General features: G+C 40.3%; 1 protein-coding gene across 1 annotated transcript in view; it reads right to left on the reverse strand.

The window, feature by feature from the left end:
- The window catches only part of LOC104526782 (sodium channel protein type 5 subunit alpha), a gene marked incomplete at its 5' end in the record, with an annotated part of 72,507 nt that extends 53,904 nt beyond the window's left edge, over window positions 1–18,603 (reverse strand). The window contains 2 exons of the mRNA XM_010170331.1: window positions 2,975–3,117; window positions 18,129–18,603. Of these exons, the coding sequence (XP_010168633.1) occupies window positions 2,975–3,117; window positions 18,129–18,603 (618 nt within the window). The remainder of the gene's footprint in view (window positions 1–2,974; window positions 3,118–18,128) is intronic.
- Between the last annotated feature and the right edge of the window lie 693 nt (window positions 18,604–19,296).

The following is a 19,296-nucleotide window of genomic DNA, read 5'->3' on the forward strand; positions in this document are numbered from 1 at the left end:
CAAATGAGACTTGACTCAAAACAGTACAAATTCAGGGAAAATTTAAATGGAAAACCTGGAAATCCATAACCCCAAATCACCTGAAGTAACACTAAAAAATTAGACGTGATTTTATAGTGGGATATAGCAATGTAGAAAACCAATATGAAAGCATCATGTCTACATAATGAAATATTATCTCCTCTCTTTAGGGTTCTGTAGAATTGTATTTGGAATATTGTGCTTGCTTCTTGGCAAAACAACTCCAAAAAGGAACAACTGAGGGGGTTGCAAAGAAAGAGGTAAAAAAGTCCTGATAAACAGCACACAGATACTCATTTACAAGAAATAATGAAATGAGAGAACAATGACATGTGGCTTTAAGGGCTAAGACAAAGACAAAAGAAAACTAACATCAGCCTATGAAATTAAGTTATACTAATTAATAAAAAGAGAATGGCAGTTAAAATTGGTAAAAGAGAATAATGAAATGGTACTTTGAAGGGAAAAAAAAGGGAGGGGGGGAGTGGTTATTAAGAAATATATCCAGCCATGAGATTTTTTTTTTCTAAGCAAATGAATTGTTCTGTTTGGTAAATGAAGAAATCTAAGTTGCCTGATATATTTCAAGGTAGATTCCACAGAGCTGTAGAAAATATTTTATGGGGCAGTGTTTTAGCAGAGAAACCAACCAGTTTGTTCTCTGAGATCTTATCCACTTGTGACATCAATGATTTTATTTCTGTGGTGTCTTTCTGATGATTTATATAGGATGAATTTTTAATCATATAATGTATCCTTTACCGACATCAACAGTGTTTTATTCAGAACACATTCAACACTTCCTGTTATTGACTGAATCGCTCATGGCCCTGCCTCTTGGGCATACCAAATCTGTTAAGTTACTTCCTCGCAGTTGCTGGCTTTATTTGGCTAGTAGCAAGTTCTTGGGACATTCATGAAAAAGATGATTAGCATGTCCTTGTGTGCTGGCACAAAGTATACTTCTGAATAGGAGGACTGTAAGTATGTAATGTCCACGCAAGGTCTGGCCTTCAAAAATAGCATCCTTTGGGCTTTGCTCTTTCGTGTTGGCATTCATAGCCTCATGTGAACTTCCGTTTGATTTCAAGTCATCCCTGGATTATTGCCATATTCCTCCACCTCTTTCTAACCAGCTGCAAATAGAATCAATTATACTCTACTATAGAAAGGCGACATTTGTGTCCCAGGACACTTTGAAAGTTGAGGGAGGAAATGGGGATTATTTCTTTATCATGATGTTGCTGAATATATCCAGGCTAGAATGTTCCTGTTTTATCATGGCATTTTGCTATAGCACTAAAAAAGGACATAGTTCTCCAGCTTCCATGTTAGGATCACAGGGATTATTTATCTCCAAAAGACATTTAACATGAAGGATACCTAATCCTCTGAGAGAAAAATTCCTGAAGCAGTCTTCTAATTCCTCCTAGTTATATTGCTTCATCTCATTATTTTAAAGTTCTGGGTTTCTTTGGTAAATATATATATATTTTTTTTTCTTTTTCCCGAGACATCAAATATTCAAGTCTGCTTCCTCTAAAACTTAGGACCTTTTCTTTCTGAAGATGAAGTTCAATACGCCAAGAAGCATTCTGGCAAGGAGGATTGCTCCTTACAGAAATGCTTCATGGCTAGAGGATTTCTGATTAATGTGAGTGAAATTTATCTCACCTAAATGTACAACTCATTTAGTTACCCTGGGCTCCCTTTATAGTCAATGGAGAGAAACAGGCACTTTTTAGAAGGCGATTCATCTGACCTAATTTAAATGTTGACTTCAGTCAGAGATGAGACACATTTACCTAACTACACTGGCGCCAGATCTTCATTGAGGGTCTCAGATGACAAGTGCAGATGCAGATGGCTACATTTAGTTCAGCAAATTCCAAACCATATGACAATATAAATTAACAGGTCTGGAGAAGATGAGCTCTGGCTCTGTGATGGCTCTGTTTCCTGTTGTCCTGTCAAGATTTCTCCATGGGATTGCTCCTGCTGGGCACAAATTTGCCAGCAGTTTTATAGCAGAACTGGGAGAGGTGTGATGCATGTTGACATTATGTCATCCTTTCCATTTCATTACTTCAGTCCCCCCAAAAAAACACCGATTCCAATCTCAAGGAGCTATGGAGCTTCCCAAACTCTCATGACACCACCCAAAATCCAGTTCCTAATTTCAAAGAAAGGAATCCATTCCTCTCAAATAATAAAGGCAATGTTATATCAATAAAATGCTAAATCTGAATGGGAGAAAACCCCAACAAGTAAGCAAGTAGGATACAAGTAATTTAAAGTCTGGAGTCACTTAGTGTACAGTACAGAGACATGTATTTTTGGTATTCATGTTTATAAGGACAATATAATCCTACAAATTGAAATTAAATGTCAGTGTGTACACATTGAGAAGCAATGAGTGAGCTACACTTGGATGAACAACAGGTGAATGATATTAAGGTTTATTATTTAGTTACTATCTTCATGCCAATTGCTTAAATAGTTGCACCTTTCTTGGGTATATATGCTAACAGGAAAAGATATGGTAATCTGTGACAGATAGCAGATGGCCTCCAGTGAACTCAAGGTACAGATCTGCCAAGTCAGCAGATGCCATTCTTAGAGCTACTTTTCATCAGGAAAACACACACAGATTTGCTCCTAAAATAAGACAGTAACGTTGTAGATGATTTTGTGGTGTTTTTTTTCAAAGCCCCCTGGAATCCCATCTTAATTTATAAAGCACATTTTCCAAGCTTTCAATTTATTTTTAAAACAATAAAATCCCCTCTCTTCTTTACTAAGACTGCAATACCTACTATGTACTATTGTTTTCCTACCGTTTGGCAAACATATATTTTACAAGCCATAAACCCCACATAAATCAGTGACATGCACTACAGAGCTGGTGTAATGAATTGCATGCAGGATCAGGTAGGAAAGCGGTTTCTGTTACCTCTTTTTGCCCTACTGGAGGTGGTGGCTCAGCCTTCAACTGCTTATCCACGTGCAACTCACTTAACTCTTCACAAATCTCAGAGTTTTGACTCCGGACGCCTGGGCTTTGGCATCGCTGCCCCCTCAGCTGCAGCTGTTTTTAAAAAAATGCTGAAAATAATCCTAGATGGGTTTATTTTCTTTTTTCTTTAATAGCATGCTTATTTCTTAAGGAGAACTCCCCAGCTAGAAGAGAAAATAGCCTCGACTATACTTGCCAGGGGATGATATCTTAAGGAAAAATGGTAAGGAATAAGATAACACAAGCTTATGCTGTAAATTTTGAGCTTTAGAAATTGGATACATCGAGATATCTGGTCGTAGAAAATGGAAATACAAATAGGCCAAGTCTTTTTGAGCTATTTTTGCTGGGGCAGGAGGAAATACCCTTGTAATCTCCATTTTGAGTCTGGTTTTGAGACACAAGTTTGCTCCAGTGACCCAAGGCGCACAGAAAGGTGCATGCAGTTCAGTCAAATAACCAAGGAGCACACTCTGAAGTCGAGGCGATACTCAGTGTTAGAGATGGAGAAAGGCACAAGTGCAATACCGAACACCATGCTACGAGTCTGCTTGAAACACACCCAGAGGAGACAAGATACACATTGAAGGGGAGGAAAACACAAAGTTCACAGGAAGAGATAAAAGGTATCTAAAAGCAGATGTGGAAAAACTGCAGGTAAGCATGTAAATGTATGCGGCTCCTATTCAACAAAACACTTAAGACTACTTTGCACCCACTGATGCAAAAGAGACTTAACCACAGGTTGAAAGAAGAACTCATCCTGAAGTACTTCACTAAAACGGGGTGGACTCCGGAATTAGAGCAATATTTTTTTTTCTGTAAACACGTCTGACTAGACTCAGTGCTTGCTAGTATGAGTGGTGCCATTAAATCCAGCCATTTCTTCCTGGGGTGATGATTATTGCTGCTGAACTCTCTAGAAGTGTTCCCAGGACTAATGGCAGAGAAGAATATGTTTGCAGGGTTGGTCCCTACATCTGGAGGCCCAGGTTTTCTGCTAGTGTAAACCAGTGTGGCTTTATTGATTCCCCTAAGACAGAGATTTCACTGAAAACTCCATAGCTCATCACAACACTACCACCGTTCACGCCATTACTAATGCTGCTACTAAAATATTAATAAAGCTCCAGCTGGTTTCAAAGGGTTGTGCTGAATTGCTTACAGAAGGACTTCCATGCTGAGAAAAAAATTACAAGCATAACAGGATTTCAACAGTAATTATTTAAACCTATTTATCTTTCATTTGTCCATCTTTTTTTTTCCCCTTGGCTTGACTGACATTCAACGCTATTTATGTATTAAGCGAGTTTCCCTTCCCCAGGGAGCCGCAGCCTACCTGCCTTAGTTCTAAAGCCATATCACCACAGGAAGTCCTTCAAGAGGTACCAGGAGCAGAAAAACACTTTATTCCAAATATAACTATCTGAAAGAACAGATGACACAAAGGAAGCAGTTGGTTAAGCAAATTGCTCTCCATATAAATACTTTCGGACTGTCAGGTTTGTACCAGTCCTTTCAAATGTCGTTCTGTGTTTCTAGCAAATTAATTTAAAATCAAATTACTTGTTTCCTGCTTCAGAGGGCATGTGGTCTAAAATATATTCTAACTTTAATAAATTAAATTATGTATGTCCAAGCCTGTATCCTCTGCATAAGAATGTATTACACACAATTTCTAGGCACAGTTTAACACTGATCTTCACAGGCCAGAGATCACTCCATAATCATCCAGTTACAGTTCCGTCCCTGTCAAAAAGTAACACTTTAAGGCACATCTTTGGAAACAGTATAATATTCAGAGGAGAAAGAAGGCACAGTATGCACAAGTAAGGCTTTCAGCATTTTTTTTTTAATGCAACGTGCATACTACTTTGTACCAATAAATCTCAATGGCATAATATTGGTTATAGCACTAAAACAACAGAAATAATCGTTTCATGTTAAAAGTGCAGTGTAATCTAAGGTGACACCTCAGGTTCATTTATGTGGAAAGGTTGTGCACTCAGATTCATCAGAAACTATGCAATGTATGAGAACAGACTGTGTAACTCAGTTGGTCTGAAGAATACTCAAGTTGTTAAGCAAATTATTGTGCTAAGCTAGAGTCAAATGCCAAACTTACACCAATTCTCTATTTACTAACCACTCTGTGTGGTACCAAGACTAGCAACACCTTCCTAGAGACTAAACTCCAGGAAACATGGACCCAGCTATTTCCGAGAAATCACACTTGTACCAAGTATCCGATGAGTTAACACCAATGAGAACTGATGAAATATATCCTGGCAAATGGGGACAACATGCACATGGGCTCGGACAATGATTTGTTTCATCATCATCATGTGTTTTCAGACTTGTCCTGAAAATTTATGAGGTGGGAGAAAATCTCTAAGAGAAATAGACTCTTCAAAATAATCTGATTGTACAGAGTGATCCCAAAAGGAGTTCTAGGGAATCAACTGAGTTTTTACAAGCAACTGATGCCAGCCCTGGAAAGCCATTCTCATGGGATGCAACAATCTCATTTCCAGCACATAGCACCTGAAGATCAGCACAGACCTGGCTGGGAAAAGGTGCCTTTGGTTTATGTTGTTTAACTTCGGACTGTTTGCTTTTGTTCTGATTCCAAATGATTTGTTCCGGTAGCAACGGCAGCAGGTTTATCTCCTGTAAAGCTCCCCATCGTGGGTGGTTTATATAATTTGCTTTTAATTTTTGTATCAAGTGCCATGTTGCCAAGGCAATACACATTATGTTAATATTTATTGATTCAGTTGTTTTCATAATTTATAAAGCAAAACCATTCAGCAATATAAAAACTTTGTGCAAGCAAATAGAGAGTTGGAAGCCCAGGACAAACCTCTGCTGCTTTAGAGCATAAAACAAAAGTTTGCTCACCTCTGCTCTGATTTGGGCCCTAAAAAGAGGTGATCTGCCAATATCATACCAGTAATTATTGCAACAAGGAGAATAAACCCTGTGTTGTCCCCTTGCATGCTGCACGCCAGTTGTAGCACCAGAAAAAAACAGCAACCAGATTGAAAATAGAGCATAATCTGGGTGACATCTCAAGTGTGTTTGTGCATGGACCCACATACTTGTTTGCTGACACAAATAAATACAAAGGCTCCACACTGTGTTCTGCCTCTGAAAAGCACAGATCGGCTAATTGTTTCAGGCTCAAATGGGGATTAGTGCAAATGCCGTTCCTTTGGAAAGAGGACTTGCTGTTGGCAAAACAAGACAAATACCTGTCATCAGCATGGATTCACTTTACTCCTTCCCCATGGAAATATCATTTTTTTCCCCCCTTTGCAAACAAATTTAGAAAGAGGATCCCAGGACCTGCCTTCAGATGGTGATCAGCTCAAATGGGTTCTCCTGATGTTTCACTTACTCCCTAGATCATGACCCTGGCTTGTAACACTTGTTCCCTGATTCCCTGGCCACAGCTGAGAAAGAAGATGTGCAAAGCCTTTGATAGCAGGAAGCTTTCTCTCACAAGCATATAGGGAGGCAAGAAATAGGAATCGACTCTAGAGCCCTCTCCACCTGAACTGTCACTGCAGAGCCAGCAAGCAAGGATGAAGGATGTGGCAGGATAAAGTTATTTTAAGATGAGACACTTTTTTTTTTTTTTTTTTTTTATGTTGAGACACTGGCCCAGGTTGCCCAGAGAAGCTGTGGATGCCCCCTCCCTGGAAGTGTTGAAGGCCAGGCTGGATGAGGCTTTGAGCAACCTGGTCTAGTGGAAGGTGTCCCTGCTGATGGCAGGGGGGTTGGAACTGGGTGGTCTTTAAGGTTGCTTCCAACCCAAACCATTTGATGATTCTCAAGTGTACAGGATATCCCTTGTTTCTGGTGGGACAGTGCAAATACAAACTGCCCTTTGCTCAGTCCATGGTGCAACGGGAAGCTTCAGCTCTGTGTATCTTCTCAGATCCCCACCAGGCTCATGCATCCCTCTGTCTCTTTGAAGACCAATTTTGAGACACTAATGGGATTTCATGGATGTCCAGGTTCTGCTGTCACTTTCCAGGAATTAGATGGTCAGGTCATTTTCATGTGCAGACTCAGAGCACTGGAGGCTTGTCCTGGTCCCCCCCACATATAAGTCTGCATGCATTTGTCTATATAGGTGGGACCCTACTTTACCATGGGACACTGCCTGTCAGAGGAAGTATCATCTGCAGACAAGGATGCTGGCAAAATAAATATCACTGCTTTAGCCATTTATAGATGACTGATACTATGAAATTGAACCTCCTTGCGAAATGCAGCTCAATGGAGCAGCAATTAGTAATTTAATAGATGAGAACATATTTCAACCTGCAAATCTTCCTATAGCTGGTTTTCAGATACCATAAGAGGAGTCTGAGGAGGTTTTCATGTACAGCAAACCCAGTTCAGCAGTGTGACACACATAGTTACAAGAGAACTGTTTACTCCATAAAGTAATTGTTGATGTTTGTGTTCTTCCTTGCAGACATCTATGGATTTCATAAAATTACCGTGCCTGCTAGCAATTGGCATTCTTACTCAGCAACAGTTTGTGTCTGGTAACTGGCAGCCTTCCTCTGCAAAGAAGCCAAGAAGTAAATGATTGCGAAAACCGAACTGTTTATATCCTACCTCTACATAAGTGGAGAAGCAAGCAGATTGCAATGGTGCTGAAATATGGCGAGCTTGTGTTACTGCCTGGGTGGCACCTGTTTCATGTGTAAAGTAAACAGGAGACTACTGTCTGCAGAGTTGTCGGGCTGACAACTCTCAGATATGCTGAATTCAGTCTTTCTGGAAAGCCTTGAAAAATCTGAGCTAAACTGAGAGAGAGATAAATAACCGCAAACTGGGGAAACTGGGTTCTTATTACTAGAACAGATCATTTCTGATCTTGGTTCTCCTTTTTCACAAATAAATGTAAATCCTTGTAGCACCAATAAAATCAGTGGATTCATCTTTCTGCACGTTTAGCATGAGAAGAAATATCACCAAATACTTCAGGAAAATCCCCTTGCTTCCTTAATATGAGAAGGGGAAGATTAATATCATCTATTCTGCTAGGAATAAAAGAGGGCTGGTGTGCAGCTGTCAGTTTTAAGTGTGCACAGTTGAGAATCTCTCTGCCGCAGTTTGAAGAATTGCTTCTGTAATGCAGAGTTGCTACTACTCGGTTTAATGAGAAATCAGAGGAAAACCTGGAGTGATACCACACCACTGTGCTGGGACTGTAGCTAAAACACAGAGAGGACTCATGCTACTCTAAATTCTTTTACAAGCAGTTTATTAGCAGACTATGGCATTTGCAATACTGATATAAAGTGTGTGAAATCTTACTTTAAGATTGCAACACATGTACATAATTTAAGAGCTGCAAATTCCTCAGGGAGTGTATCAAAACAGGAAAGGGAAAGTCTAAACTTGATTATTTGAGACTAACGATCCCCACTCTCCATCCTACACCACCTGGTCCATCATTCTGCTTCAGTAGAAACAACTAGACATCAGGCTAGCTTAGTAGACTAATTTTTGCTCAGTTTTTCAGCTCTTATCTACTCCTCCCAATCTTTTCTCTTGCCATTCATCTGTGCAAAAGCCAGAAACAATATGGTGCAAAGGGAGTAGCAAAATGTCAGGGTCCAAAGGAGCTGCTCCTATTTACCATATGAATTCATCTGGATTTTTTTTTTTTCTTGATGACCCAGAATTTATAGGGACTCCATTTATCAAAACCCCAACCACTAACACATGCATGCAGAAGAGTAACATCGGCAAAACAGGTTAAATCAAATAGTCTCTAAGTTCAAAAAAAGCATAGGCCTGTTGCCCAGCTCCTGGGTAGATGAAATTATGCCCCCAACTTGGACATCCACACATCCCAAGGGAGTTTCCAATTGAGCTGTCATCTATCAGAGTCAAGGCCACTGTAGTCTGAAGTTACACCTAAGTAGCTAAACTCAGAACTTGTCCTCCTGGTGGACCTAAGAAACACATTTTTTCTTTCCCCCTGAAACTCACAGGATATTTGGAAGAAAATTTCAGTACTTGTTCTAAAAAATAACTAACCTCTGAATACTTAGCTGGATGAAAATACCAGAATCTATCCCTTAAAATTCAGAATGTCTAAGGCTAAGGCTGGCCAGAAAACACAGCTGCTCGGCAGAGGCTGTTAACAGCAAAAATCCCCCTGGAACCAACCCACACTCATATTTTCTTTCATTTTGAATAAAGGTGAACTAAAACTTTGCCAGACAAACATCATCACAGTCACTAACTGGTCCTGCACAAGTGCTGGAGGCTTTGCCAAACATCACCCCTCAAGGAGGAAAACAGCAGTTCAGCAGTGCTCCTTCTCAGATTAATCCAGAACATTTTAAGTGTTTGAACTCTGGCTGCGGAGGAGCAAGGCACGTTATTTCTAATGGCTTCTGTCTTCCTGGCCTAAGATCTTTTCCCACACTGGGCAACACACTGCCCATAATAAAACATAGATTCATTATTCCAAGGGTTGACTCTTAAAATTAGTCTAAGTGGGAGAGCTTGGCAAAAAGATGGACTGCCAAAGTTAATTTAGCCTGTTATCAATTCAATAGGCTTAAATAGGCAGTGAAAAGTGTTTCATAAGTGTTCGTTGTTCAGAGTTCAAGCTAATACCTTCTGCTAAATTGCATTTTGAAGTTTAATCACACTCTACTTTATGTTTCTTTTGGTAATTGGGATCTCTCCCCAGTATAATATGAAGAACTCAAACTAATGGGCTCCTCTGATGGAAGTTTAAATTTTGGAAGTTTGCCTCAAAATGCAGTGAATGAGAGTGCCTGGAATAACCTTTCACCCAAATAAAGCATTAATATTTTGATCATTAAAGTAGTCTCATATTATTATAGTCAATAGCAACAAAATAACCATTATTTTAAATGTTGTTATTTTGGACCATAACTAATGAGTGTAATTTCAACCCTCTGGCACACGCACGCACGCACTGTCTCACTTGGCATGGGAGCTGTTGGAGAAGTGGCTGCTGTTCATTTTGTCCAAAATGTTAAATGTCAGCATTTTCTTTACCAAAGGGAGAAATAGTGTGAAATGCTCAGTTCTGGGCAGCATTTTGCTCCAGGGAGGGATACAGATACTGGGAAATGGCACCCAGTAGGCTGTGACTGACGTGTAGTCCACGGTCTGGGCACTTGTCCAAGTGCATGTTGTCAAGTCCGCTATGCCCGATATTGGTTCTTTCAATGCCAGGCAGCTTTTTTTTTTTCCTCCCCCTTCTTTCTCCTCTCCATCAGCTCCCTGTGTTTCCTCTACCTTAGGCATTATACTGTGGACAAATATATTTCCCTGCCATCGAGTACTGAATAAGCGTCCTAAAACCTTTGTTCGCAGTGTGACTGCTCTAATCACGTCAGCAGAGATCTGACACAGAGTCTTCTCCTTCTGCCCCATCATACTGAAACAAAATAAACACAAATGTCTTTCTATATGTAAAAGCAAAGATGAAAACATTTAAATCTGGATACAAATAACAGAATCTGACCCTTAAAATTCAGAATGGCTAAGGCTAAGGTTGGCCAGAAAACACAGCTGCTCAACAGAGGCTGTTAACAGTAAAAACTCCCCTGGAACCAGCTTACCCTGATATTTTCCTTCATTTTGAATAAAGGTGAACTAAAACTTTGGCAGACAAACATCATCACAGCCACCAACTGTGGCTTTAAAGCTGATTTACAGTACTTTTTCTAATGGCTTTGCTGCTCCTCTTCTGAAGATAATAAATACAGAAATATTCTAATTTATTGCTAAAAATAATCAGGAAATAATTGAGTTCTATGCAGTTTTTGAGAAATGCAAAGTGAAACATAGAGTTTAAAAAGTGAGAAATCCAGGCAAACTATGTATTATAATGAAAAAAACTAAAACCAACCCTGCTGTCTTACTTAATGATCAGAAAAATATGGGCTCAAATAAAGCTGACAAGAAGAATGCTATATGATTTATAGCATGCTGTATGCATGTATACATGTAGGCTCATTCTCTTGCCAGTAAGAACTGGGGAGTCATCAACAGAATTTAAAGGTATTTTATCCAGTTGCACTGAAAGAGAATGTGTCCCACAGACTGGAACTGAAAACAGATGGAATATAAATACTGGTTGAAAGGGCATTATGGTTCCTGACAATAAAGTACATTTCCTGCAGTAAAAGGCTGAAATTAATGTACCCTGTCAAATAAACACATGGCTTCATGTTATCTCTGATTCATAGATGTTAGAATTACTAGGAGCACAAGACATTGTCACAAAAAAAAAATAAAAAAAAAAATCTTTATGCACTGGCATTTTTATAGCAATTTTCAATAATTTCAGTTACACTTGTGTCAACCTGGAAAAAAATCTACTGAATTTTACAGAATTGCTTCAGGTTTAGGAGCAAGTCTGTAATGCACAGAAATTGCACAGTAAAATTTCTGTTGTATACAAAAGAAACAGATGTGGGTCCAGATGCAGATGGTGAACCCTCTGTTACCTGAGACATTTCATTCTTTTCTCTGTCTTACAAGTGAAGTATCATAGCTAAAATAAACTTACAGGCACGATGCAGAAATTGCTGGTTGAAGTATTTGACTCAGTGTTATGAGAAAGTTAAAACATCATCATCTGAATGGTCCTGACCTCAAAATTATTAATCTCTTATTAGTAGAAACATGCAAAAAAAAAAAAAAAAGCTATCAGAAAAAGTTTCAACTGGTAAAATTAAATAAAATGAACCAATAATTCTGAAATAAATGTGAGGAAGAAGAAAATAAAAGGTTGTGGTTTTGAGCCAGTTCAGGGCAATATAGAAACTGTACCATTGAACAGAGATTGTGATGGCAGCCGGCTCTGTCATTGACATGTGCAGAGGCAGTTACTCATCTAAAATCTAGAAAGCTGGTTTTCCTGGGAAATGTCTTTGGTGGAGCCCAGACAAGGGTACATACAAGGAGAGAATTGCCAATTGAGAGAAAAAAAAAAAAAAAAAGAATACGACCGAGAAAGCAAGGTGTGCTACCGAGCAACAAATACTTATTCAGTGCACAAAATCCAGGTGACGTACACTCCTCGGGTCCTTTGTGTAGACCCAGACTCAAACCTCTTGGAAAACACAGCAGAGGTGCTGCTCTGCCTTGGAGGGCTGTAGGAAGAGCACATGGAGAAGTCTAGCTATGCAGGTGGGAACCCCTGACAGGCAATGAAAGACACTGTCCCCATCCAGCAGGCAATATTCCCTAGAATCATGGAATCATAGAATGGCTAGGGTTGGAAGGGACCTTAAAGATCATCCAGTTCCAACACCCCTGCCAGCAGCAGGGACACCTTCCACTGGACCAGGTTGCTCAAAACCTCATCCAGCCTGGCCTTAAACTCTTCCAGGAAGGGGACACCCACAACTTCTCTGGGCAACCTGAGCCAGTGTCTCACAACCCTCACAGGAAAGAATTTTTTCCCAATATCTAATCTAAACCTACCCTCTTCCAGTTTAAAACCATTCCCCTTGTTCTATCATTAACTGCCCTTATAAAAAGTCCCTCCTCAGCTTCCTTGTAGGCCCCTTCAGGTACTGGGAGGCCACTAGAAGGTCTCCCAGAGCCTTTTCTTCTCCAGGTTGAACATCCCCAACTCTCAACCTGTCCTCATAGGAGAGGTGCTCCAGCCCTTGGATCATCCTTGTGGCCTCCTCTGGACTCATTCTAACAACTCATTCTTCCCTGCCAGGGAAGGTGAGCCTTAGCAGCACAGCAACAACTCTCTGCTCTTTAAGGAATTCCACAGCCAGGGATAAAACTTAGGCAAGAGGATGGACCAGCCCTCCACCGGGTTTGCCGTGACACAAATCAGCCATGGTGGGAGCTGGGACCTGGCCATTGTGCATGGGAAGGCAGCACTCCTGCAGTGTGCGTGCCTGGTGTCAAGGAAGGGCTAAGAAGCTGCAAAGCACTTCATCCCAGCAGCAGGCAGCCAGCACTTTCCATATGACCCAATTAGCCACTCCGTCGGAACAAATCAATAAAGGCATTTTCTAAAGACAAGCAGGCAAGTGCTGCTGGCTCGGCACTGCGCTGCATGTGAAAATACAAAGGTGTTATCCCTGCGGAAAGCAGCATCCGTGCCTGGCTTTGTCACTGCAGAGGGGGCAAATGTGAGATGCTTTTCAGACTGCTGTGGCCAAGAGCCACCAGCCACCACAGCATGGATCATCTTCTCAGTGGCATGCTATAGACAGATCAAATTGAGAGCATTAATTTGAGTAAGGCAGGACCTGTAGTAATTAAATTTTAGAAGGCAGAGAAGGCAGTAACAACCCTGTTGGCTTGACTCAAACAACAAAGAGAGGGTAGAGCTATTTTCTTTGGTTCTATTAATACAATTTGTTGAGTGTAGGAACTCATCAATGAGAAAAGGATCCAGACAGCATGCAGAAAGACCTAGATGTCATTGAAGTCTAGGGTAATAGAAATAAGACAGACTTCAATAGTATAAGTGCAGGACACCATACTTTGGGACTGATTCAGAACACCCAGCATTACTCATCTGGAACCTCCTTTTAGTCTGTTAAACACAGGATTCCTCTGAACTACAAAGTGATGTCACTGTGAAAAAGGTACACACAGCATTCTGGGCTACAGCTGTGAGCATTGAGATGGTGAAGCAACACTAAAGTAGGAATTTTGAAGATTTAAGCTTTGAACTTACATATCTAATGTAAATAGTATAAACCCCTCTGATGTCTGAAACTTTCAAAGTAATTAAACTGCAGGTAAGTCCTGGTAGGATCCACTGTGTCAGGTGGACTGGAATGCGTACACTGAATTGTCCCATCACCTTGCTATTCCCATAATCTGGTTCATACTCCTTCAGGAGACTGAAAGTTAATGACACATATGAAAAGATGGTCCTCATAAGCAATTACAAGATATTCTACAGGGGTTCAAGAAAATAATTTCCACTTTTTAATCATCTAGGAAACCCAAATGAGATCCCAAAAGAACCCTGAGAAGATGCAACCAGCATGTTACTCTGGTTGCTGCTGAGTTTTGGGGATCTGTTTTCCTAGTAGGACAACCTATATTTAGAATTATACATCTCAAAGACACAGGAATAATGGAAGACATTTTTCATGTAATAGAAGGTTATTTGGACACCACATCCAAAGTATGACCGGGTAGATGATATTTTCATTGTGATTGTTCTTGTTCTCATTATAAGGTTAAACTTCTCATCAAATCCTGAAAAATTATTGTGGACTAAAAGGGAGAGATTTCCCCAGCACTATGAGCAGGGCAAGGAAGTGTGTTAGGTAAAGACCTAAATGAAAATATTGCAGTGACTGGCATCGACACATGTGTTACACAATAAGGACAAATTAATGAAGTTCAAGGCAGTCCTTTCTCACCCTCACTCCTCTTCTGCCACTTTCTTGCACCTGTGCTGACTTTTATCTTTCAGCTTTTCTTTCTGATCCTTTTGCCACATGTGTGGGCTACAGGCATGTGTCTCCTGCCTCTCTGAGCTGGCAGAGCATCTCACTTGCATCTCAGTAATCAAAGGAGATTTAGAAGCTATCAGGTGGTCTCACTCCTTTGAAACCCTCTCAATGACAGTGCCACAAATTGGTAGCTTTCAGGAAGACGGCTGCTGCCAGTGTAAGCTTTGATAATAGAAATGGCAGCTGAAATTTAAACTTAGACATTTCGATTACTCAGAGGAAAATGTGCAGTCACAGAAGGGTTTCTCATCATCTGAAATTTCAAACTGCTGTGTGTAACACTGTGGGACTCATTTCTCATAGCCACAACGGCTTACTTTACAGTAGTTTTGTGACTTTCCAGGAAGAGCCCAGCACTGGTACATGAGCTGCAAACTGAGCTGATCATCACCCTAAAATACTCCATTGGGGATCAACAAATTTGTGGTTCTGCTACAGACCAGCTTCCCCTCAGCCTCTCAGTCATGACAGATGGATCTGGACTGATGTGAGCACACGATGAACAGAATATGGTCCAGGATCTTCAACTAATGAAAAAGTATAAAAGACATGTAAGGATTGTGTAGATTTACCTAGCCATGCTCTTGAGAAGCATGCGTATATATACTCCCTGTTTATGCATCTCCTTTTGTTTCTTCTCCCATGATATTGCACCAAAATCTTACGTGCATGAGGAGGAAGGCAGGTTATGGCAATGTTCCCAAAGGCCTGCTAAATTCCAGGTCAGCCAACAACTTTAAAGTGAAGCAGGGTACATTGTCTTTCCTGAGAAGTAAATATACATACACATTCTCTTTGTACATGCTAAAATATTTAAATATGTAAAAATATGGATTATAATTAGGAGAAAGTTAGAATAGATTTGAATGTTTAGCGCACCGTTGGTAGTTCTTGTTTCATTTCTGTATGATGCCCTCCACACAAAAAGATACTTCACCATAATTGTGCCCTTTCAGTGCAATCATGTAAATTTTGCTCTGGTTCACGTTGTTCTTCCTTTGTGAGCTTTGCCGTGGTTATTGTGGCCAGTTATCCTGGGGGTAAGGAGTTAAGGACTCCCATGGAGTTTGGGCTCGGAGGATTAAACCTGCTGAGAGTGAGTGGGGAAGTTTATTCTCCAGAGTCCCACAGGGCTGCCATTGAAACAAAAATTAGCAAGCTGAAATGCTCACAACTCTGTCTCCAGGGAACTGGGTTCATACTGACCTCTGAGTGCAATAATACCTTGTACAGTAGCCTATGTGTCGATCAAGAGAGTTTTTTGTGGGTCCAGAGATCATAGGCCTTTGGAATGGGCATCACTAAAAATGAGAGCTCTTAGAATAGTTTGGGATCTGTTTTCTTGTGGCTCTGCTCCTTATGGAGACATTTACAGCTGCTCAAATATTAGAGTTTTGCAGGAAAGCAAATGTGAAGCTTATTACACAACTATAATTTCTGTTGCTGAGCTTCATCCTATTTTTGTTAACTATACTTATTATGCCGATGTATTTTGAGTCTTTGAGTTGGAAACCCTTCACAGGCACACATTTTCCTCTCTAGAAATTTGATAAAATTGTTTGCTGGATATATGAACTCGTTTCTTGTTTGGATCTTTTCAGCCTGTGGACAAAGGTTAAAAACCATTGATCGAGGCTATGCACAGTGGAACGGCACTGACCTGCAGCAGCTGTTTGTCAAAGCCTGGAAAACACTAGTGACAAAGCTAATTAATGCATTTCTCAACTCCATGCCTTCTTTCTAATGCACACGCTAGTGGTGAACTATATTATTTCACTGCAAGCCAAATATCTTGTGGTAATGTGACAATGTCACTCTAATGTTTATGGAAAATGTCATGAAAAGATACTGTGTGAAAACAGTATTTTGTTTTGCTTCTCCTACTGGGTTTTGTTTCACTCTGAATCCTTGATGTTTATATTACATATGATAATATTTCAACATTATTGAAACAATTTAAAGAAGTTTTCTTAATATTTTCAGTTCAACTTTTATTCATAATGTTCCATTTCACTAAAATGCCTATTTTTCTATATAAGTTCTCTTCTTCATGACTCTAATAGATCTCACCAAAGGTTTAATTCTATATTTACTTGCTGTGTAGCATAAAATGGACAGCTACCTGTTCCATCTACTAATATACACACCAGTACCTACACAGACACATTGTGCAGCTAAATAGAAATCCACATTTCTATATTTTAAGGTACAGTAAGATGCAAAAACCCCAAATTCTCCACACTCTATGCTGCAGTTTGGTTTGCAATTGTGAACGTTGCTAATTATCTTGAAGATGGAATACAGTGATGCAACATACACACAAGTACATATACACATACATGGTTCCAGACCCCATGGACAGCTACATGCAAAGTTTCCACAATCTTTTGCTTTGCACTGTGAAGGAAAAATCTGAGAGTTTTTAAGATTGTGACTCTCTGCCAGATGTAGCAGAATGGTGTGGATATCTCTAAAGGCCAAAAGAAAAACCCAAAAAACCATAGCCCAAAACTCCAGAATTAAACACATTTATACACTATTAAACACATTAATACTAGTCAGTATTTGCAGGTTGGTTAATACTAAGAAATGTATGTACTATATTAATATTTCACTTTTCAAGTGCACTCTGCTTTTAGGTTTAATTAATACAACTCTGGGAACAGAAAAGGTTTTCAAAGAAAAAAAATAGATATTATCCATGCTACCCACACTGATCCACAGGTCATTTAAATAAAAGTATTCCTTGAAAAAGATATAAAAAAGTCCCTAAAAGTGTTCACCAAAAATTTCAGACTTTCTTTTTTTATTACCTGTATGTCTATTTCAACAGTGGGGCTTGATGATAAAGTTTTCTGACCCTTTGCCCTTCAGCTCACCGAGGGGATGGTCAATGTGTAAGACTCGCTGGTGAGCAGATGCATTAACACAGTAAAGATTTTGGCAATAAAGCAGGAGAAATTAACGGTTAGCAGCCAATTTGCGCTCACTTCCTGATACAGAGTCCTTCCTTGGGGCTTTTTTAGGACAGTCCTTCTCTAAGGACAATTTTGCTTCAAAACTTTCTTCCCCTCAACTGAGAGATCAGAGATCCCTCTTGACAGCCAGATCCAAAACAAGAGCCTTGTCTCATCAGTCTCTGCCTTATTGTGTTTTTAAGAGAACTACCTGGCCCTCGACTCTTGCTGCACAAATCAAACCAAGCCATTGCCCATTTTTGCACACTGAGAAAATCCCCTGTTGTAGTCAGAGGACCTAAGATCTGCTCTGAAACATTCCCATGATTCATCTGAAAGAAGAAAACAGGCTCCTGTGTGAGAAAGGGTTTAATTGTTTCGGTTAGAAGAATTAATCTAGACAAGAATGAAGAATACAAAGGGAATCCCCCTTGTTGGACACTGAATTTTGCTCTTAGATATGCACGTGTAACTTCTTCTGAAGTTAACAACATATCAAAGGTAGGATTAGGCCATAGGACATTTGCATCACAAGCCATGGATCCAGACCAAGGGTGGGAATTAAGGACATCTTAATGAGCTGCAACTAGCAAATAGTTTAGTTGCCTACCTGCTCCATTTCCGTAAAGGTGCTCTGCTCCTCATCTTCCTCCTCGATATCCGACTCTCCCACAGCAATAGGAACACAAATGGACAGGTCAGGATTGGTCATGAAATCATCATTGTCTGTAATTCCTACGTGTTTCTCCCCATTTTTATTCACCCCATCCTCAGCATGGTTCTCTTTGTGATTCTCCATGTCTTTGCCAAGTTCAGCGGCTGTGTGACTGTTCACACAATTGTTAAGGGCACCTGTGTTCTGGGCAGCGAGCTTCATCATTGCCTTCTTTTCAGCTGTCGTCTTGGGGTGCCGGAGGACATTGCAGCAAAAATCCCATGTTGTGTGTTTCACGTACTGAAGACCCCTGTTGATCCGAGCAAATGCAAGTTGCAGGTTGTTCATCTCTCCATCCTCGTCTGGTGCTGAGAGATTGTCAGCACTGAAAGAGCTTAGCAGCAAGGCAAGGAACAGGTTGAGCACCTGAAACAAATAAAGTTTAAAGGAAATCAAATGGAGGACAAACGTTCGTTCTTGGAAGCAGGAGGGTCTGAGTTTTGGCTCATCTGTGCCACTGTACCACCACCAGTGTTAGTGGAACTATCTCTAATTACAGGTGGTTTCACCAGGGAAAGGATTTCTGCAGACATTTACAAATATTAATTTCAGGTGCAAAAGTTGACCATGGACAATAACACATCTGACATTCCTCTTCCTCTTACAACATCCCAAAACATGAAAAAGAAAAGGCAAAACTCAGAAACAGAATACGTGATAAAATTTTCATTGGAAGCTATATCATAGAATCATGGAATGGTTTGGGTTGGAAGGGACCTTAAAGATCACCCAGTTCCAACCCCTCTGTCATCAGCAGGGACACCTTCCACTAGACCAGGTTGCTCAAAGCCTCATCCAACCTGGCCTCGAACACTTCCAGGGATGGGGCATCCACAACTTCCTTGGGCAACCTGTTCCAGTGTCTGACCACCCTCACAGTGAAGAACTTCTTCCTAATATCTAATCCCAATCTCCTCTCTTCCAGTTTAAAGCCATTACCTCTTGTTCTATCACTACCTGCCTTTTTAAAAAGTTCCTCCCCAGCTTTCTCGTAGGCCCTTCAGGTATTGGAAGGCCGGTATAAGATGTTCCCAAAGCCTTCTCTTCTCCAGGCTGAAC

This window comes from Antrostomus carolinensis, unplaced genomic scaffold (assembly GCF_000700745.2).
Source record: "Antrostomus carolinensis isolate BGI_N321 unplaced genomic scaffold, ASM70074v2 scaffold15596, whole genome shotgun sequence".
Classification (NCBI taxonomy): Eukaryota; Metazoa; Chordata; class Aves; order Caprimulgiformes; family Caprimulgidae; genus Antrostomus; species Antrostomus carolinensis.